Below are 21,177 nucleotides of genomic sequence, written 5' to 3'. Positions count from 1 at the left end.
ATAATTTTCTTCTTTTCAAAAAAAGGTTACCTTTACCGTACGAAGGCGAAAGCAAACTGGCAACGATGAAAAAACTTAATTTATTCACACTTCCGTAGGGAAGAAAAGCTCGCCCACGTTGGCTCGTTATCGTCTTTGAATTTAGCTCGTCGCTATATTTCGTTAGAATTTTTTTTTTACCCCGCTGTGTATGAAAGAATTTTATCGAGCAAAATGAAGACCTTTAATAAAATTGAAACAGCGACGAGTGACACAGTTGCTGATATCGATCAAATTGTACAACTGTATCATCTCTTTTCGCACGTCGTTCCATTTCACAAAACGATTTTCATTTTGCAGAAGTAAAGTGTGGGATGAGAATTTCCAACAAACACGTACAAGCATAAAATTCTTTTATCAAATATTCATAATCATAACTCGCCCATTATGCAAAGAGATGCGAACACACGTCGATGGATACCCACTAAAAGAACAAAAAAAACACAGTTACAATTTCAATTAGCTAATTAAACTTGAGAAATTTGAGTACAGAATTTGCCCCTCAAACGATAACCCATGTTATAGTCGTCGTCGTCGTCGCCGCAGCAGCAGCAGCAGTCGCCTTTGCGAGATATACGATTTGAATATATATGTATGAATGGGAAAATGATACGACGTCGGAGGATGCGGCATCGGCATCGACAGCCGCAGCGACGAGCAAAAACGTCGCAAAAACCTTTTGCAAGCGCCGAACGCCGAATATACGTGGCACGGTACACGGCGAAGCCAATTGTAGGAATCTTCCTTTGACCTTTCCAACGGTACCATCATTAAACTGAGGGATGAAGCGCGCGCCATGTCTACGTAGGCGGCCTGGCGGCGAAACCCACAAGACGCCGGGCCCACCGAGCTCGGAGGGGCGTAAAGGGAGCTCGAGCGACATCAGCGCAGGGATTAGCTCGGCGTACGAAAAGCTCTCTAATGGCGAACTGCGTAATAAAAAGCTCGCTCTCCGTGGCTGGGTATACGAGTACACCACGGATGGTGAAGTTGTTCCTCGTCGACGAGCTAACTTTCACAACGACGTAGGTAACAAACGAGAAAGTTTTCAGCATCCACGTACACTCGTACAGCCTGCTAAAAGCTGTACAAGAGAGCGTATTTACAAACTACGATACCATCTCATATAGCGCTACAAATCGAAGCGAAAGGGAGACCGACAGACAGGGTGGCGATCAATGTACAGTTTTCCACTCGCAGGAACTGGAAAGGCGAAGTAAACAGGGCACGATGGGATAATTGGAAAATGGAATTGTAAATTACCAACCATTTCGATAATTTCCCGCGACAATAAATCCTACTCGCGAAAAAATTACGCCATCGGATCGAAATTTTCAACCATTTGCCATTCTCCGTGGGGAACCAGTCGTCGTCGTGTCTCAAGACACCATTCGACGCTGAAATTTCATATTACCACTTGACCTATTTTCAAAATTCAGCGGTAATAATTTTGAAAGCACGTATCGAGCGCGAAATTTAGCTACTTTCGTGACATCTTCGTTTCGAGGGAAAGTAATTTGGTTTTGGAAATTGACCTTAATCGAATCGAAAGGCTGGAACACTGAAAGCTTAATTTTTTTTCGTAGAGTAGACACGTAAATTTCGAACAACTTGGTAACATACAGACCAATTAAAGTGTAGGATTGGAAGTTTTTTATAGATTAAAATTCGTCAGCTGCGAGTCAACTTTTAGAAAAAATGTCGTAGAATGTTTTGACAATGATTTTGCAAAAGAACCGTTATATTGACTTACTGAGGAGTCTGAGTGTTCACTCTTTCAAATCCCTCTGACCCCAAAAATCAAAATATACCCCAAAAGAAAGATGAAAAACTAAAAATTGAAAAAAAGTACAAATTTAGGGTAAAAATTCAAGTTTTAAAGGTCGCAAAATTCATTTTTGAAGACCAGTTGATCCCAAACCCCAAAATGGGCTCCAATGAGGAGTTACAAACTTTGAAAATTTACAAAAAACACAATATTGGAATAAAAATCTGTGTTTTTAAGAACACAGAATTCATTTTTGAAGACCATTTGACCCTGAACACCAAAACTTGGTACAAAAGGGGAAGCATCAAACGAAAAAATTTCAAAAAGTACATTATTTGTATTTTGTACATATCAAAATGTGGATGTTTCACGGCGCATAATACAGGTAGCCCACAATCGATCTTTGGTAAACACTTCGCCAATATTGAAAACCAAAATGTGACTTGTAACATAGTTGACAAGGCAATGGATCAGCTGATCACTGACAGTGAACTGTGCCATCCCTACTCTATGATATTTTCATATCACTTTTAGTCGTATACCAACCCACAATGCAATACCTAGTAAAGAGGGATAAAAGAGAGATTCTACCGCCCAGTTGGGCTAGCTGCTGTGGGTCATCTACTGCCTACAGTGATTACCTACATATGGGTCAAATAACACTGGCTGGTGTGGAGAAAGTCCTCAAACGAGCTGAGAAGGAACTAGAAAAGAAAATTCAACACTCCAACTGGGGGAAAATAGAGACCCAATCAAATGGGATCTTAACCCTGGAGGAATTAAGAGGATCTGATGAGACAGTTCCCAGTTTGCCTTGGCCCATTGTGTCAGCTGAGACTTCAGGATGTCCAGGGGTGAATTGCACTCTCATTCAAATGAGCTTTTGGCAACCAGGACACTCTGCGGTGAATAGGTTCTAAGGTTAGTGAAGTAATCCAGCTCAAAAAAAAAACTGAAACTACATCCTTTTTTACACCACCACCAAAGAACAGAACAATGATAAGCCATCAATCAAGGATTTTATAACAATAATGAAAGCACTTGCTGCCAAATGCAACCAACTTAAGATCAAGAAGATAGCAGTACCAAGACTAGGGTGAGGTCTGGATAAACTAGAATGGCCAACAGTAGAGCAATCCATCATTGAATGCTTCAAAGGCCACTCAGTCACTGTCAGAGTATGCACCCCAAAGGAGGAACAGCTTCAATCCTGATCTAGGTATCAACGCAACATTGACCTGAAGAAGCCCTGGGCGGCTATTTCAGAAATATTTTTGCCTCCACAATCGATAGTAATCAAACACCAATCAAACACCATGAATGTAAAAAATTGCGTCATTTGCATCACCAGAAAACAACCGTGTTTGGCCTAATGTGCGTTATTTTAATATTTTGAGTAACAAATTATGTTTATAAAGCCCAATTAACAATTAAAATTTTTTTTTCAAGATAACACCAATAATTTACAACACTTATTACGTCTATTGCAGGGATTGTGGAGGCAAAAATATTTCGGGAATAGCCGCCCTTTAAATAACCTGTCATGATGCATTACCTTATGTTGTAAAAAACTATAGTCATATTTTTCTAATCCTATGCATACCTTACTTGAACATAAGTGAGGGCGAATGGGAAAAGGGACCTCCCGACCAAAAGTAAAATTTTACAGGGGGGAGGGTTAAAGTTTTGCGTTATTTCCTCTGTTATTTTGTAAGTTTATGTATGGCTATTTGAACTTCGAAGGTTCTACATACTACCTAACATTCACGCACGTCCTCCAATGACCTCTACTGGCCAAATTATGCACTACAAAGTTGATAGATTGAGTATATTTAAGTTTTTTAGTATTTCATTTTTAATAAAAATCTGATTTGCGGCTGATTTTGGCGATGTTGTTCTGTTCTTTCGTGTTATTTACGTAAATTTCACACTAAAATTAGTTGTGTATCATTAGAAAGTCGAAATCCAAAACACTCTCGGTGGCTACGTGTGTGCAGAGACGGCTCTTCACGTCGAAGGTCGTGGGTTCGAGTCCCGCAGCCGACAAAAATTTTTAAATTTTTTTTCACGTATTTCTTTTTAAAGTCATGAGTTATTGTAAAATTTCAATTTTTTACGCATTTTTACGTTTTTTTCAAAATTTTTGCGTCATTTTTCAATTTTTGTGAGTAATAAAATTATGCATGCCTCGCTTAAAAGTAAAAAAATTCGATGAAATGATGAAAATTGAGGCCTGTTGAGGGTTCCACTCGATTTTTAAAGAGTCCCTACGAAAATTTAGCGAAGAAAATAGAAATTGATTTTTTGGTCGGGAGGTCCCTTTTCCCATTCGCCCTCACATTAATCATTTTTCTTTTTTCTTAAAACCTTATGCTTAAACAGATTTAGTGTGAGTTTCTTATATTCTTATATTGTAATATTGTACATACATGCTAATTAGACCAATTTAACTTATCATGCCTGTTTTCCTAAATTTTACAGCCTAAATATGTATGTAGCTTATACTCTTTCAACTTGAGTCCAATGTGAGTGGCAGGTGAAAAGTCCTTAGCAAGTGCACCTGCTGCCTCACAAAAATCCCTCCCCATATTCAAACCAAAACTCTTGTAATGCAAAGGAGAGACCAACACTTGTTGACTTCTCCTAGGCACCTAATTCTCCTCTTTAAAATCCCTTTTCCCAAGACGGGTTGGGGGACTCAGTTTACCTGACAGGCACGCGTGAATAACAAAGCCTGCTTGGGTGATTGGGCCCTAAACAACTGCCTAGGGGTATGGGTCGTGGTGGACAACCCATCTATTCCCCCCCCCCACCTTAGATCTAGAATTATGAATAAATTAAGATGTTACATTTTGTTTGGATTCAGTCTTTGATTCAAGATGTAAATAAATATGTTTATTAGAGAAAACCCCCCCGCACTTTGAGTGTCTAGGAAACTGGGAAACCAAAACAAAAACAAAAAAGCAAAAAATTCAAAAAAAAGTTGGTGTGAAAAATGCACATTTTAAAAATAGGAGTCATCAAATTCACCATCTTCGTTGAGTTTTGAATTTTATGCCCCCTGTTTCACCCCTTTCAAATCAAAATCAAAATAACCTTTATTAACGGACTTTACATAAAATGTTACAGATTAACTTGAAATAAATGTTTACAATTTACTCAGCTCTGCTATACCCGAAATTGGGCGAAGGACTCTTGCAAACGTGCCCACTCGTTCCTCACTAAAGTTAGTCTGCCAAACTGTTTATGCCCCAAAAACCTTCTGAAATCATCTTCCCATCTAGCCCTCTGCCTACCTGCTCTTCTTATTTTGTGTCCCAAGTACCAATAGGTTACTTTATGGGTCCACCTCCCATCCCTCATTCTCCCGACGTGACCGGCCCAGTTCCATGTTTTTCTCCTAATCAAATGAAGCATAATTATTGAGATTGTGTTTTAATTTTATTTTGATAGTTCTTATCTTAATTTTATCTCAAAGTTTTACGTTCAACATTGATCTTTCAATTGCATTTTGAGTTACCTCAATTCTTTTTGACAATTTATTTGTGAGAGCCCAAGTCTGGGATCCGTATGTTAGGGTTGGGGCGACACAAGAGTTGAAAATTGGGCTTTTATGATAATTTGAAAATGGACCTTTGAATATGTGTTTAAGAGACCAGTACTTTTTCCATGTTAATGTGATTTTTCTGTTTATTTATTTTTCTGTACTGTTTTCCAGAGCTATTATTTGACCCAAGTATACTGCTTCTGTTACCTTTTCTATATTTTCATTTCCTATTTTTATGTTGGTTACAGTGTCTCTAGTCAGTTTCACCCCTTTAGTGGAGTTATTATTGGTCCAAGGTTCAAATTGTTGACAAAATTGAAATCTGTGACCCCAAAAGCTTATTTCAAAATTTCAGAATTTTGCACCTCTTCCTCGCCACCCTACTTGGGTTATTTTCAATCTACGAGGCAAATGGTTGATGAAAATTGAAAATGAAATGCCCAAACAATTTTTTTGAAAAGCACATCAGTAATTTTTGAAAAATTTGATACCACACTGACATTTCAGGCCTAAAAAACGAACCAACCAACAACCAGCGAACCTTAGGGAATAAATTGTGACTTGAAAATTTCCCTGATTCGACAAATTTCTCTGAAAATTAGAATACATAAATGATGCGGATGCACGTAGGGACAGTTTGGACCCACTCCGAGTTGAAGAGGGGGAGGGATGGAGAGAAGGAAAGAAGAAGAGGGATCTAAAATTATCCAAAATTCAGAAAAATCAATTTCGTTAATTTCAAGACACTTTGTTGCGACCTTTTTCAGCTCTAAAAAATCTGTCCAATATTCCCAAAAATGTTGAAAAAATATGGGGGAACATTTGAGCCTCTCTTCGCAGCCCATTCCAAAACTCGCATGCCTCAAATCAGAACATGTATTTCAATCTACAAATTTTCAATTTCCAGACGTTCCTGTTCACAAGAGTAAATAAAATGATACAAATTCAATCCCCCCTCCTCCCCTCAAAAAAATAGCAAACAACTTTTCATCAAAATCATCTAAAAATAAAATTCTCGTCTCGACATAAATAATTCATCGAAAACTCTTCTCCCCCTTCTCATTTTCAAAACTACATAAGATGAGCTCAAAATTCATTCCTTGGTTTTTAAAATTTCCTACTTTCAAGATTTCAAAGCAAAACCGAAAAAATGAAAAAAAAACACAGATTTCTTCGCGTTTTTTGGACAGAAACGTAATTTTTTCACAATTTTGGTAATTAGTAGAACTTTTGGGCAGGAGATTACCTACTTCAAATATTCCAGTTTCGAGGTGGAGGAGAGGAGGGGGTCAACATTTTTTCACTCGTACAAAGTGGACTAGAAAAATGAGAAAAAATTGAAAATTCTAAAATTTGTCTAAAAAAATGGCAAAACTAGAACTTGATAGAATTTTTACAAAAAAGCAGATTTTAAAGTACGAAATTTTTCAAATTTATCGATTTTTTTCAGAAAATGGGTGGGGAGGAAAGAGAAGAAGAGAGTATTTGGGTTAAAATTCATCTAGGTCAAAAAATTTTTACGTTGAAATACGGAAAAAAGAAAGTCAGAAGTTTTGAAAGAAAATGAATGAGAAACTTCAAGTTTTGATTGAAACCCCCCCCCCCCCAAATTTTAATGACATTTTAGACAAAGAAGTAGACTGGGGGGGGGTTCAAAATTAGTTTCCATCTTTTCTCTCAATCGAAAGGAAAACATTTAACAGCTCAAAAAATGAAAAAAACTCCGATGTTATAACACCTAGTTAAAAATTTGTCACTTTTGAAGAGATAATACAAAATTCTGAGTGAAGATGATAAATAAAAAATTCTAAAATCTGATCGAAAAAAATGAAAAAAGTTATTTCATTGAATTCTGACAAAAAGTCAGAGCTTATAGAACGAATTTTTCCAAAATATTCCAATTTGAAGGTGAGGAGAGGATATATCGAGTCAAAAGTTATTCAAGTAAAAAAAATCCTCAAATAAAGAAGATTGAAAAACTAATATCTGAAAGAAGAAAAGAATACCGAAAATTACTTCTTCAAATCCAAAAAACTAGCGAATTTGTTTACTGAAGCCAATATCGTCAAATACCCCTGTCTTTCTCCGTTCTCATACTCGTGAGCTACGTTCCTGCGTAATCCTTCTTCCTCCCTTTCGTCCTCGTATTGAAATTTTGAATCAACCTTGAGAAACCCCAATAAACACCGATAGAAGAATTTTCGAGCATTTCAACAAAAATCCCATTTCTCTTCCCACACTTTTTCCATTGTCGATGATCAAATAAAGCTAGAATTATCTGCTAACGATAAATTTTCTATACACGATAATCAACAGATGGACATTTGAAACATATCAACAAAACAAACCTATCGAGCATTGGTTCGTATATAGCTAGAGTAATCCCACACAATGAATGGGTAAATTAACATCTGCAAATTTTGGCACGTTTCGCTGCTGATTTATTTAAAGTGATTAACGAAATAATAATATAAATTTAGATTGCACAATAGTAGAATAGGCGACGTAGCATACAGGGTGGCTAGAAATATCGGGTACCCCTAAAAAAGTTTTCTAACTAAATACTTCGGTTGGTCACAGTGAATGATAATAATGATAACACATGATTGGTTGTTGGACTGGAGAGATAACATTCCACCAATCGTATGCATCTATTTCACGTTGCCAACCTATATTTTTAATGAAAAACTTTCTTAGGGGTACCCGATATTTCTGGCCACCCTGTACGTAATAACGCGACCATTTTGACCAGAAAGCGAAAGCTTTAAGAGAGAAAAATTACTGCGACCTTGACCGTGCCACGCGCTTTTCGTTATTGATTTTTTCCTTACGGTGTACACGGCAGTCAGCACTCAGCCCATCGGGAAAATTTTCTCAACGCCCCATGGATGGTTCTGGTAAGCCTTGCTAGAAATTCGGCCCTCTATTTCAGTTTCTCGATTGATTGAATACTCTCTTCACCCCCTGGCAAGTTTTTAGGAGGGTATCCTCGCTTGTCGTAGAGTCGTACTCGTTCAGCTGGTGGAATAATATCGCGACGAGTGATTTTTGCAGTTGGGAGTTCTTCGATGATATTGTTTTGAAAAATGAATCATATACTCTTGTTAGAAATCTCATGAATTATTTTATCGAGTACATGATATTATACTCGTACATATTGCGAATAAAAACATACGATAACAGCATCGATTCTTTAGAATTCAGACCGAGAGTTGAATCTACTTCTTTTGTAGAAAAAAAATAAAATATTGCTCACGATCACTCGGAAGATAAGAAACTAGACGGTAATTCGTATCAGTCATGTACTTCGAGATAATGGTTACCTGTATTAGACTAATTTAAGATCACTTCTCTTCTATGCAAATGTTACAACCAAACAATAAGCTCCCAACGTTGAGCAGTTTTCGATTTCGAGACATTAAAATCATCTGCCAAGCTCAACACGAACACGTGTTACTTTCAACAAGATCGTAAAACTTCAAATCGATATTACTCGAGCTATCGGTGAAATATTTCACAAGACTTTGTAACAGAAGCTGCCTTTTCCACTTCACTGCTCGATTTTGACGAAGATGATTTCTGCTGCATTACTAAGTCAGCCATTACAGCTTGACGCAGATGATTCTTCTGAAAACATGAATCATTGACTGGTACAATAAGGAACATGAGCCTATTTCCAGAATTAAGTTCTATCTTCGGTGATCGTACAAAAAGATGATTACAATACAACTGTGGTCATCTCGTGGCTTCAAAAAAAGCGGGTACCTCGGTGGGCTGTTACAGATTTACTCGTAGTAACTAATGCAGAAGTCAACTTACCACGATCGAACTGTTTTCCATCGGGATCGATGTCTTTAACGTTGAATATGTCTTCGAATAAGACTCCGGCCATTTAACATTCGTAAAATTACTTCGAAAGCTCGCGAAAAAAAAGCCGTATGAAAAAAACTTTGAAAAGCTCGGAATGATTTTGAAAAACCGTTCAACTTCTTTGACATGCGGCAGTCGGAAATGTGCGCAAGATTATGGCGGAAAGCATTTAAATTGAGCTTTTTTTCAGCAAATGAAAGTTTCTGAACACTGAAATTAATTAAATACTTGAAAAATATCAAATGAATTTACGTTTAAATCTAATTTAATCCAAAAATATGAGAAATAACTTGAGAAAGTTCTAAAACAAAAAGTTGTTCGAGACTTGGCATCTTGTTTTGATTCCAGTGTTACCACACACTCTAACAATGTACAAAAATACCTTTGTAATTTCACATAATATGAATAAAAATTATTAATTAATTTTAATTACTTATTTTATAGAAATTAATTACATTCTTACTGGTAATTTTCATTTAAAATGAATTTGAATAAAACCAAGCACGATAGTTTCTCCATTTTTTCAATAATTTTCCTTGCAGGAGAAAATCTTACACTTGTTTGTGAAACACTGGGAAAGTCCTGTTTTGATTTTTCATTTCGTGATAAAAAAAATTGAAAATTTTATTACATTTTCCTGAAAAAAGACATATTTTTAGTGCTTTTCACTGTTTAATTATTATACGATTAGTTTTATTTCTATTAAGTGAAGTTCACCATCTTTCAACGAATCTCTAAAGTACACCAGTATAGTAATATTTGACGCAGTATAAGAATTATTTATTACACTTCCATTCCAAAGCTTTGCAGTGATAATCATCATTCCCTTTTACGAAACCCATGCATCTTTGTTCAAATATTTCCGAATAATCAACCACATAACTGAACCAACCCGTAGCTATGGATAGCACTCGTACTTTACCGCCGAGAAAAAATCTGACACCGACCAGACTGAGTAAGCAATACTTGAGTCCATTACAGACTCTATTGCAGATGGGGTTTCAAAGGCATCGAGCGTATGTGTCGTATTTCATTGTTTTTACCTAGCACCATAGTAAAAGTACGAATTCTAGTCGAGATATTTCGATTTACAGCGAAAAAGCTCTCGCCGCCACCGGTCACAGAGGAGCTCAATTGGCAGCTGATTGGTTATTGGCTCATGTCAACGATCCTACGTTAGATTCGCCGTCCCCTAGAGAATATATTCTGTACGCTTGTCCTTACGGAGAATTTGTTCAACAGTTGGAAGTATTTTGGAATAAAACTCGCGAAGAATGCGGTTGGAATGGTGCTCTGAATTTCATCCCTCATGTCACATTAGTCTCTTTTTTCAAGGTATAAGCTTACCGAATTCAATCCCAATCGCACTAAACGATCGGAGCTCACGTATGTGAATATTTTCAGGCACCGGATGACTGCTCTTTACAACTAGTTCAAACTCTAGATCAAGTCGTTAAACAAGAACTAGAAGCGAAAGATAACGTCGATGGGTTCACATTAGAGCCATACATTTCGCCCAATTTTATGGGTTTATTTATTTCGGAAGACAACTCCACCGTTTTGAAACGAATCGCTTTGCAGTACGTTAAAGAAGTATCGAACGCGAGTGAGTTGAAATTCTCTGGACAGGAATTTTCCTAAAATGAATTCTAATCGTTGATTTTTTTCAGTCATTAACGATAATTACGAACAGTTGGACGCGATTGCGACTTGTTTTCCATGGTGTACTACTGCAACGAGTAGATTTTCAATTTTACCCAAAAATATGCAATGTAAACCATTCTACTCAATATTCGTTCAGAGTAATAGAATCTTAATCTAACGAAGATCTTTTATTACAGCAATTTCTCTAGAGCCTCATGTGAAATCTTTGCATCTCACATTAGCTTATCAATTCCAACCAGATGATTTTGAAAAATTAAAGCAACTTATACACGATACCATCGATTCCAGTTTACTTACACAATGGGAAATCAGACTCTACTCGAGAGATACCAGAGTAGCCGGAAAATTGGTTCGAGATTGTTTTTTATAACGTAACTCTTTCATGAAAAATGAGTTTTATACTCGGTAATGTTTTTATATCAGGTTTACAAAGTTATCTATTCTCATTTACCGAAAGAATCCGATGAATTGGAATTAAGAATAGGCGATTTTATTTACGTTAATGAAGATGCTGTGGCCAATTCACCTGATGGTTGGGTTGAAGGAACTTCCTGGCTTACGGGTAATTAATTCTGAGTAATTTATCCTAGATAAAGAAAGAATTTCTAAGCTGTATTGTTTCTTTTAATTACATTTCTCTATGTAAATGATTCCTAGTATTTGATAAGCTTTGATCGAGTTGGCGTTTTTATCATTAAATACATACAACAACGTCGCGTTAACTAGTAAAGGATGAGATAAATGTTTCTTTTATCTTCGAGAGTGCTTAGTTTTGAAGGTTACAATGGCGAATTGGCAATGATTCATATTCTATTACGTGAACTATTTTTAATAACACTTCTGTCGTAACTTTTATCAGAGTTGTACTAATTTCAATTCGTATTAACAGGTTGTTCCGGATTATTCCCTATTAATTATACCGAACGTACCGCCGAAACTGATTCTTGGACTTTACACAAGTATGTAGAAAAAATATTGTATATTTTATGTCGAATTTGGTTTGAATTTGAATTAAATCGTGTCCTAAACTTCAGATCGGTACCTTTGTTCGAACAAGACAACGAACCAGAAGCTGCTGAACTTCCAGTATCGGATTATTTGTGTACTAGCAATATGACCAGTTACGATAACGCTAGCACTGCTTCTATGTGCTCTTTGAATACTAACGAAGCTGAGAATAACGCTGGGATTCAAGTTAGTAAAATTTAAATCGAATTTACGTTCTTCGGTGTAATAATTTCACTCATCGTTCGTTCGAATTCATTTTAGAATAAACCATCGTCCGATATATTAGTAATGCGTCACGGAGAACGAGTAGATTTCACGTTCGGTAATTGGATTCCGACTTGTTTTAATAAAGAAGGTAAAGAAACGCTTATTTCTGCCATAACCAATTCACTGTTTCAAGATTATTATCACAGTTGTGAATTTTTTCAGGGAAATACATTCGTACAGATCTGAACATGCCGGTGATTTTACCACAAAGACAGAATTACCCGAATTCCTTCAAGGAAGACACGCCCTTGACTAATGTAGGCTTATTAGAAGCTAAATTAACCGGTGAAGCTTTAGGATTAGATGGTATCACAGTAAAGTACGCTTATTGCTCTCCAGCTCTTCGTTGTGTTCAAACTTGCCACAGCCTTCTAACTGGTAAACATTTAATAGTATATATTGATCGTTGAATTGATCCATTTTTTTAATACGAATGCTTCCATCGCAGGTATGGGTATCAGTGATAAGTTACCTATCAGAATTGAACCAGGTTTATTCGAGTGGTTGACTTGGTACACGAATTATTATCCAGAATTTATGACCGACGATGAATTAATCGCCGCCGGTTACGATATAGATAAAACTTACGAGCCTTTCATGACTCGAGACGAATTGAAGACTCATCTGAAAGAAAATTGTGACCAGTATTACTCGCGAAATTTCGAAGTTGTCAAGAAATCTTTGAAAACTGCAGACGAACAAGGTATTGAGTAGTTCATTATCTCGTTTTCGAGGTTCATTTTTTTGTAAATTTTTGTACCTGATCAGCCTAGATACGACCGAAGCAATGATAAACGATTGGTTTTCCAACTCGAAATACTGTTTTAGGTCCAGGATACATTTTGATCGTAGCTCATGCTTCGTCATTGGATACCTGCTCCAGACAACTGATGGGTTTAGAACCTCGTAAAGAAGAAGCTATGAGCAAAATAATGATGAAAGTGCCCTACTGCAGTGTCGTACACTTGGAGAAGCAGAACTCTCTATGGACATTGAACGAATCACCCGTACCTAGTATAAGTCACTCGTTGAATAAACGCTTCGATTATAAAGTTCTAATAGACGAGTGAAATAAGTAGTGATACTTCATCATATCGCTCAGACTGATTAAATCCGTAGTCTTATTTTTAGCTAAGATGAGTTTTTAAATGCAGTATTTCTTTATTTTTTAAAACACATTATTGCTGTACCTATTTAAATTGAGTGAAGCCGATGTAAAAGATTATTCATTTTTTTTTTTCAATTTGTTACTTTTTTACAGATATTAGATTTTAACTAAGTATTGTTTTATGTTGCGGTATAAAACATTCGCGATTGATACTGTTTCTTATTCTAATGTACGAGAATCTTCGATGTGATGTGGAAAATTCAGTCTTGAGATAGGGCAATGGTGCCATCGAGATTATTGAAAAACAGGAACACTTTTTTGCTCAGTTCAGGACCTATTCTTCGGCACGAAGTCAGAGGTCCGTGTGATCTTCGAATCTGTTCGAAGTAAATAGGTAATGAATTATTTTACAATGCAAACTAAATTCTTGAAAAAAAAACATATTATCTAACGAGTGAAGATTATATTACCGGTATATCTTGAAGTAGAAGCTCAGCTTGCTTTCGATTAGCACATTTATCGTACGCCTTGAAAAAAAATAATAAATTTAGTAACTTATTGAACACGAATTTACAACAAATCGTTGCTGAAATTTCCATTACTTCTATTAACATTTGAGGCGAAGGATACTCAGCGACAATCGACTGAGATACGTCCAATCCAACGTTCGGAAACTGACATATTTGCTGCTGCCAAAGCGCTAATAACCCATTACCACTAACATCAACTCGAACCGATTCTTTAGAGTCAGCCGATGCAAACCAATCGATGGTTTCTTGTTTCTTGCAGCGTTCTAATCTGTAAAAACGAGTCTCTTTAGTAAACCATCGAATGAATCGTCTTCAATATACCGAACAATCTAATTACTTGAAGGGTTTCTCGGCTAAGGATTTGGTAAATTGAGCAACAAACAGTCCTAAGTCTTGACTAGTTTCAACGAATCTATACTGTAAATTGAATAACAATTGTAACTTTATCATGGATTTCTCTACAGCAGCCAGATCGTAAAATGGTGGAGTGAATTGGGTTTCTTTTTTCGTATTCTTCGCCGAAACTCGTTCTTCGGTTATCTTTGATTTCAGCTGACGATTCTTGAGAGTTTTCTGAAACCTACCAACCCACAGAATAATTATCGATGAATTTCAGCTCTCATAAACTAGAGTGGAAAGGAAACCTATTCACGATATCAATAAGTACCTGAAGTATTCTTCGATACCAAAAATGACTATAGTGATTTGATACTCAGGGTATGAATTTTGATGTCGTTGAATAGTTGAATCGAGTCTATCGAGTTTTAATAAATCGAGAAATTCCGAGCAAGTCCATAAAATCAACATATGGGTTTCAGTTTTCTCACTGTCGTCTTCTAACTGGAAAGAAAAGGTGACGAATTATTTTAAAAATATGATGCTACTTGAAAACATGAGCGATTAAGTCAAATGCTCGTACTTTTCGTATCCATAAAGCAGAATTTGAAATATCTTGATCTTCAACCTTATACTGAATTTCGGCAGTACGTAAAGCCATCAGGAGTTCAGCGCTGAATTCGCAATTGATTATATTCGAGTCGAGTAAAATAGTGATGTACTGTAAACATAGAAAAATGTAGCTTGTCTCGAATGTTTTTTTCAAAATGAAGATAAACTAGAAATGAGGGAAATGGAGAATGATTGCTTGTACCTTTATACATTCTCCTGGTTTCGATCTTTTCAACGCTTCTGCGTCTTTTTTCTTTTCTTCCCTGAGTCTGGCTTTTTCTAGCAGTGCTCTCTGCTTCTCTTCTTTCAGTTTTAATTTCTCCTCTTTTAGCTTCAATTTTTCTTCGGTATCGTTTACTTTTCGAGGTTTTTTCGCCTGTGGAGGGTTTCGATTTAGTTCTAAATGTTCTTAAAAATGATATAGGCTAAAAATGTACTAAAGATGGAATTTTCTCACTTTGGTAGGAGACGTGGTGTTGATCGAAGAAGCTGTCGAACATGAGCTTTGATACGAATCGAGGAGTAGTAAATCATCGAGATCATCTTCGAGCTCTGTTTCCGGTTCGCTTTCTGTTGAAGATAAATCCATGCTTGGAATAGTGAAGATGCAATCTCAAAAAATTAAACAAAATTCTAAAATTGGAGTAAAATTGAGTAAAAATTTCAACAGGAGTGATACTGATAACGTTATCAAAATATACCGGTATGAATGTAAACAAAAACAAACAATACATGGGAGGGAAAGGAAGTTAGGGAGGGGGAGTGACTGTTATTTTTAATTTTAATTTTTTTTGGGTAACGAAAATGAAAATTTTCAATTTTCAATTTTTTTAGAGCGTTTTTTGTTCATTTTTCTGGAATAATTACTTATTTACCTACCAGTTACCTACAGATGGACTTTGCAACTAGAAAATTAATCAAGTACTTAACGTATGAGATGAGTGAGTTGACGAAGCTCAATCATTTCTAAAAAGTAAAAAGTCCAAGACCGAAATGCAATAAGAGACAATTTCTATTTCATTTTCAACAAATTTTTTAAGCATTAGGTACTTTTAAATTATTTCTTTCCAAGTTTCAGCTTTCCTGCAAAATACAATGTCCAGCCACTAGCCAGTGTTGATGATTGCCCTCATTCTGACCTTGCATGAAACCGTTTCCAGACTTTTCAATTATTTATAAGATTTGATTAAATTTTTCATACGAGTCAGGTGTGAATATCTCTAATTCATAAAATGATAATTTCAAAGGTCTCGACACGAAAATTGCTTCCCCTGTGCATTGAGTTACACATAGAATAACTCTAACTAATTTATGCTGATTTTAAAGAGGGTTTATTTTATTCCAAATAAATTAATTAAGGGTACTTTTAAACGTATCATCACGTGGTTTTATGAGTAGGTATTTTGTGCTGAGTAAATAGACACGTTAAACTTGCATGCTGTTATAAATTTTTTTTGTTTTTTTTTTCAAATAGCGAGTAAGCATCAAAATTGAAATGTCGGTGTAATCATTTAATTATTATTTGAATACCTACTCCTTTTGTGAAATCGTATGCTGGGAAATTTTTCTTGAGAACTACTTTTAGTTAATAGTTCTGAGTCAAGTGAGTTCTGCTCTCATATTCATATAGGCATGTAGTGTATATCTACAGAAGCACATATTTTTTTCAACTCATATTTTTTCAAATGCTACTCATTATATGTATTCAGAGACACCTGCACCAATACCTGCATATTCCTGCACACATCAAGTTAACTTTTCTTTGATTTCATGAGCAAAATGATTACCTATCTAGTGTCTAAAGGCTCTACCGGTAAAAGCTTTGCAACCGTTCACGTTGGATGGTAAAATTTTTCATCGAATTAATTATTTTTCAATTAAAGTTTTTCCGCTTAATTAATTAGGAAGGTACAAAAGGGACTAACAATAAGTTATTTCCCTATCGTGTTAAATTTATTTATATATTTACAGGTGTTGCTTTCGATTATACATTCAAAGGGTATTACCCCGATGAACTGACACTTAATAAGGCTGCACTTGATTTTACATTTTACAGTTTGAACCTGAATGGGATTAGTGCAAAGCTGCCTCAAAATCAGCTCGAGCGAATGTGATCGAATCATGCATATTAGACAGCTTTGTTGTTGTGGATGCTCTTCGAAGACTGGAACAGCAATAATTTTCGTTCTCAGTTTGGTGAGTTTGGTTTCTATAGCCTTTTCATTACCCTACATATCATTCTTCTGTAAAACAAAAACTTCAAGTGCATAAAATGAATATTGTATCAGATAGCCCTAGTTACCAATATCGTCGTTAATTTATGGTCATCAGTCGTGTCTGGTTCTGAACTCCAGGCTTTGAATGTAATCGTTGTTTTGATCAGTGCTGTTCTCATAATTATCATATTGTCTGGGATTTTTGGAGTTTTCAAGGTGGGTTTTTTTGGAATTTACCAACTTAATTTTCAAATTTTAGTATTATACCTACCTTATCAGTTATCTGCTTCACATTTTTCAGCAAAGGCCGAAATGGATGATACCTTTCATGATGGTACAATTACTAGGATTGATAAGTGGTGCGATTGCTGTAATGCTTGGTCCTGCCTTAATCTACATAATTTGGCACATTTTCGCTGAGGGAAAAATCAAAGATTTTATGACTTTTTCTAAAATGATTATCATTGAAAGCAGCTTGATGATTTGGACAGGTGATATATTTTAATATCAATATGTCGGTTTATCGTTTCATCGTTTGTTTTACATTATATACCTATTGTAAATATTTTTTCAGGCATAAATTATTACTTTTTTGTAGTCGTGTTCAGTTGTTACCAGGAACTGAAAGTGGAATCTCAGATCTCTACGTCGAAGCATTGAATTTTTAATTTTTTAAATTAAACTCGGCTCATATCTTGATTTATATGCTTTGACTGTAAAAGTAAAGCACATATTGAAAGCTGCACAAATAAAAGACAAAGTAAATTATAAGAATCAGAATGAATTTTTTTTGTTATACTTAATACGAGTTTTCCAGTAAATTCAACTTATTGCAATAGGTATTGAGTGAAAAACTCTTTCCATGTACGAGTAAGATGTGAAAAAATCTTCTTAAATGATATAAGCGAGAAAAGTGATTTCAAATAAGATTTTTTTACAATGGAACCTTTCGAAATTCTCTTCTTCCGAACTTACAATGTTGCTTTTAATCAGTAGGTACCTGCCTATTTGTTTTGCATATAAAAACTCGCAGAATTCGATTTTCGTTCAAAATTCACGAATTATGAATTATACACGTTGTTTAAAATTTACATATTTTCAATGAGAAAAGTTTGTTTTCTCTTTCTCCAGGGACACAGAAGGGCGTAAGCACTGACACATTTATACACCTTCATATACAGGATCTCCAACTTTCAATCTTCCTGGCACGTATAATCCCATGTTAGCCCCAAAGACGGGTAAATCTCCTTGAAGATCGTATCCTTTTACGTCTTTGACTTTTCTACATCTGAAAATGAAATCCGAACATCAACGATAAGCACGTTTTTTCATCTGAAATTAATCCTTATTGATAGAAAATTATACTCGTGTACTTTTTCAACATCCTAAACGGTTCCAAGTTCTTGTTTATTTCACCAGTATCGGGATTAATTGTTGTAACTGTGCATCTGTCGAGTAAAAAATAATGTTTAATTTTAGTAATAAGGTAACTAAGTTGTTCAAAGATATTATATTGAAGCAGGTGATATTCAGCTGCAGGTACCGGGTGCATGGTTTGAAGTATCGCATGACGACATCATTTCCGAATTTAATCCATTTCCATTCGTCTTCGACGAAAGGATCGCATCCTTTGACTATGATGTTTGGCCTGAAATTATAAATATTGGCTTTGTCTTCTTCGGCTAAACAATCATTTATTTCGTCGAACGATGATTTATTTGTTACGAGGTAACTTGTAATCCAAGCGTATAATCCCTGAAAAAATAATTATTTTGGTAGGTAAGTGAACTTCGCCCTGTGAGCTTCGAATAATCTTAATTTATTACCAACTAATTAAAAATGTGCTGTGGGATCATTAGTTTTTGCTAAAAATACAATTAAATATTAATTAATTAATCAAAAATAAATGAAATGATAATAAAAAAAAATAAAATTATGAAATGAAGACTTGAATCTACACATACCCCATCACTTTGTCTCATATGTTTGTAAACTGACAAGAATTTTTTACTCTGGCTCGACATCAATTCCACAACATTAGTTCTCTTGGTAACATTTTCCACATAAAATCCCATACGAAATTCGTCTTCATTTTTACCAGAGGTTAAGTAATTTGATACCCATCTCGCTGCTTCGTCGCCACAGTCGATAGTTTCAATAGGGAATCCGTATCTTCCTCTAAAAAAAAAAAGACATATTATTTTATCAGACGAATGAAATCTCGTTGATTTCCATTAAAAATACGACTCTAATTTTAACCAACATCTCGACACGTTTCGCATTTTCAATCACGCTGGGCAAATTGAGCTCATAATCCGGTACATTGGGAGCTTGAAATGTCACAGTGTTCTCATCGGTACTGAAGGCTGATATTAATACAGCTTTTTTGGTCTTTATCAATCTCAGTACTTCCTTTTCCTTGACATTGTAAATTAGAAATTCTCTGTTGAAAAAAAAAAAAAAAAAAAAACGAAATAAAATGAAGAAAAATGTACTTAAGATAGGAAATTAACTATAGGTAAGTACTCGTATGATCGAAGCTACTTTACCTATCTCGAAAAATATGTTTTCCAGACTGCTCTCCATCCTGAATCTCCTTTAACCCCAATTCGGTACATTCGGCAGCCTCCAACTCTCGATAATTACCCGATTTGATCGGATAGATGGCTATTTTATCAACGTACCCGATTAATTTCCACTTGGCCGGAATTCGATCGCGATTTCGATAACAATACCACGCATACGCGACGGTCACTGCGGCAGATGCTGCAATTATTCCAGGAGTTAGGTATTTAAAAGATGTAGACATCGTTTCGCGCAAAAAGTACACAGATATTGTACTCGAGTCGTTCGATAGATCAATTATTACTCGGTTTTAATTATAAAAATACACGAGGAGATAAGATAATGAAGCTATAACGGTGGGTAATTTATCAACGACTGAAACAAAATGTATGTAGGTAGGTACCCATTTTCTCGAGTATTTTAGTCTAGATGCTATAACTAAGTATATAGGAATAAACTTTGAGCGTTTTAAGCGTCAATACACAACTGAATTTCACGTGTTGTTTATCATACTGCGTAGTCCGGCGATGAGGTATTGGTGGTGACTTGATCAAAACTGGTTAGGTATCTATTTTTATGGTATTTTCGTTCGGCGTCGCGGCGATAAATCAGCTAATAAGTAAACGACGTGCTGTGAATTTTTAAAACCCACGTAAAAATAATTTTCAAAAAAGAATTAATGTAAAATAAAAGTACCTACACGAATATCTACTTATTTAGAGCTTAGCACACGTGATAAGTACCTATACTAGAATAATGTGGCGAAGTACCTAACACAAAGACCCATACATACGCGGATGTCGATGTCGAAGAAGGTAGATACATACTACCTGCTTCTTTTATGCCTAGTCTCGAGGGGTTAGTCTAGATTTGGTTCGACAGATTGATTAATGATTTCGGTGATGAATTTCAGAATGTTTTCTATCTGTTTGATATTGTCAGAAGTTGTAGGGTCAAGGTCTCAGTTGAAAACTGAAATATTCAAGGATTGGCGTTTCAAAGGGAGCATCCTACAAAAATCTCAAGTGAACAAAGTTGTAGATAATCAAATTACCAATCGACACAATGTCGTGAGATTTTTCCAACGTAAAATGCTTGGTTTTTGATTTATATCATGTAAAAGATGAATGTGAATATGAATAAAAATCAGGTTAATGGAAAAATTGATCTGGAAGTGAATGAAAGCATCCTACGAGAATTTCAAGTTGGGGAAGTTGCAGACCCGAACATCTCTGAGCACTCGTACACTCCCCCGAATTTTCCCAAACACACCCGAACATCTCTGAGCAATCGTGCACACCCCCCCAATTTTCCCAAACACACCCGAACATCTCTGAGCACTCATGCACACTTCCGAAGTCGGACTGGGGTAGTCCGAAGTCGGACTGGTGTAGTCCGAAGTCGGACTGGTGTAGTCCGAAGTCGGACTGGTGTAGTCCGAAGTCGGACTGGGGTAGTCCGAAGTCGGACTGGTGTAGTCCGAAGTCGGACTGGTGTAGTCCGAAGTCGGACTGGTGTAGTCCGAAGTCGGACTGGTGTAGTCCGAAGTCGGACTGGTGTAGTCCGAAGTCGGACTGGTGTAGTCCGAAGTCGGACTGGTGTAGTCCGAAGTCGGACTGGTGTAGTCCGAAGTCAGACTCGAAGTC

General features: G+C 36.0%; 4 protein-coding genes across 5 annotated transcripts in view; 1 reads left to right on the top strand and 3 right to left on the bottom strand.

Annotated features, from left to right (window-relative positions):
• The window catches only part of Rpb8 (DNA-directed RNA polymerases I, II, and III subunit Rpb8), a 177,917-nt gene extending 168,579 nt beyond the window's left edge, over nucleotides 1-9,338 (bottom strand). Inside the window, exon 1 of one of the 2 annotated variants that reach the window (XM_065368381.1) lies at nucleotides 9,174-9,338. In XM_065368381.1, the coding sequence (XP_065224453.1) occupies nucleotides 9,174-9,246 (73 nt within the window). In that variant the 5' untranslated portion in view covers nucleotides 9,247-9,338. The remainder of the gene's footprint in view (nucleotides 1-9,173) is intronic. The other variant, XM_065368366.1, reaches the window with a different exon arrangement.
• A 493-nt stretch (nucleotides 9,339-9,831) lies between these two features.
• LOC135848441 (ecdysteroid-phosphate phosphatase-like) lies at nucleotides 9,832-13,482 on the top strand. The gene is made up of 12 exons (XM_065368342.1): nucleotides 9,832-10,240; nucleotides 10,319-10,559; nucleotides 10,629-10,830; nucleotides 10,895-10,996; nucleotides 11,066-11,238; nucleotides 11,313-11,451; nucleotides 11,779-11,848; nucleotides 11,924-12,083; nucleotides 12,159-12,252; nucleotides 12,327-12,542; nucleotides 12,613-12,867; nucleotides 12,993-13,482. Exons 1-12 carry the CDS (start codon nucleotides 10,125-10,127, stop codon nucleotides 13,232-13,234), a joined length of 2,010 nt encoding a protein of 669 aa, XP_065224414.1. The 5' UTR covers nucleotides 9,832-10,124; the 3' UTR covers nucleotides 13,235-13,482.
• Nucleotides 13,018-15,485, bottom strand: mms4 (Methyl methanesulfonate sensitivity 4). Its single transcript, XM_065368354.1, has 8 exons — nucleotides 15,208-15,485; nucleotides 14,953-15,126; nucleotides 14,722-14,859; nucleotides 14,470-14,642; nucleotides 14,140-14,382; nucleotides 13,875-14,070; nucleotides 13,743-13,799; nucleotides 13,018-13,649 (listed from the first exon to the last, which is right to left on the bottom strand). The coding sequence occupies exons 1-8, from the start codon at nucleotides 15,337-15,339 to the stop codon at nucleotides 13,533-13,535; spliced, it is 1,230 nt and encodes a 409-aa protein (XP_065224426.1). The 5' UTR covers nucleotides 15,340-15,485; the 3' UTR covers nucleotides 13,018-13,532.
• A 2,246-nt stretch (nucleotides 15,486-17,731) lies between these two features.
• On the bottom strand, nucleotides 17,732-20,054 carry Marc (Mitochondrial amidoxime reducing component). The gene is made up of 6 exons (XM_065368335.1): nucleotides 19,516-20,054; nucleotides 19,230-19,409; nucleotides 18,931-19,144; nucleotides 18,510-18,721; nucleotides 18,340-18,414; nucleotides 17,732-18,254 (listed from the first exon to the last, which is right to left on the bottom strand). The coding sequence occupies exons 1-6, from the start codon at nucleotides 19,773-19,775 to the stop codon at nucleotides 18,128-18,130; spliced, it is 1,068 nt and encodes a 355-aa protein (XP_065224407.1). The 5' UTR covers nucleotides 19,776-20,054; the 3' UTR covers nucleotides 17,732-18,127.
• Between the last annotated feature and the right edge of the window lie 1,123 nt (nucleotides 20,055-21,177).

The sequence above is a fragment of the Planococcus citri genome, chromosome 1 (assembly GCF_950023065.1).
Source record: "Planococcus citri chromosome 1, ihPlaCitr1.1, whole genome shotgun sequence".
Taxonomy (NCBI): domain Eukaryota; kingdom Metazoa; phylum Arthropoda; class Insecta; order Hemiptera; family Pseudococcidae; genus Planococcus; species Planococcus citri.
The sequence above is the reverse complement of the archived record's forward strand: the minus strand, read 5'-3'. Positions and strand labels throughout refer to the sequence as shown.

What these genes read in the sequence shown, in the direction of transcription:
- LOC135848441 (XM_065368342.1), top strand. Translation starts at nt 10,125, where the DNA reads ATGGATAGCACTCGTACTTTACCGCCGAGAAAAAATCTGACACCGACC. An exon ending in CATTAGTCTCTTTTTTCAAG is followed by an intron (nt 10,560 to 10,628) that starts GTATAAGCTTAC and finishes GAATATTTTCAG; the next exon opens with GCACCGGATGACTGCTCTTT. An exon ending in AGGAACTTCCTGGCTTACGG is followed by an intron (nt 11,452 to 11,778) that starts GTAATTAATTCT and finishes TCGTATTAACAG; the next exon opens with GTTGTTCCGGATTATTCCCT.
- mms4 (XM_065368354.1), bottom strand. Translation starts at nt 15,339, where the DNA reads ATGGATTTATCTTCAACAGAAAGCGAACCGGAAACAGAGCTCGAAGAT. An exon ending in ACACCACGTCTCCTACCAAA is followed by an intron (nt 15,127 to 15,207) that starts GTGAGAAAATTC and finishes AACCCTCCACAG; the next exon opens with GCGAAAAAACCTCGAAAAGT. An exon ending in GGTATCGAAGAATACTTCAG is followed by an intron (nt 14,383 to 14,469) that starts GTACTTATTGAT and finishes GTGGGTTGGTAG; the next exon opens with GTTTCAGAAAACTCTCAAGA.
- Marc (XM_065368335.1), bottom strand. Translation starts at nt 19,775, where the DNA reads ATGTCTACATCTTTTAAATACCTAACTCCTGGAATAATTGCAGCATCT. An exon ending in ATATGAGACAAAGTGATGGG is followed by an intron (nt 18,722 to 18,930) that starts GTATGTGTAGAT and finishes TTATTTTTTCAG; the next exon opens with GGATTATACGCTTGGATTAC. An exon ending in CCGTTTAGGATGTTGAAAAA is followed by an intron (nt 18,255 to 18,339) that starts GTACACGAGTAT and finishes TTTCATTTTCAG; the next exon opens with ATGTAGAAAAGTCAAAGACG.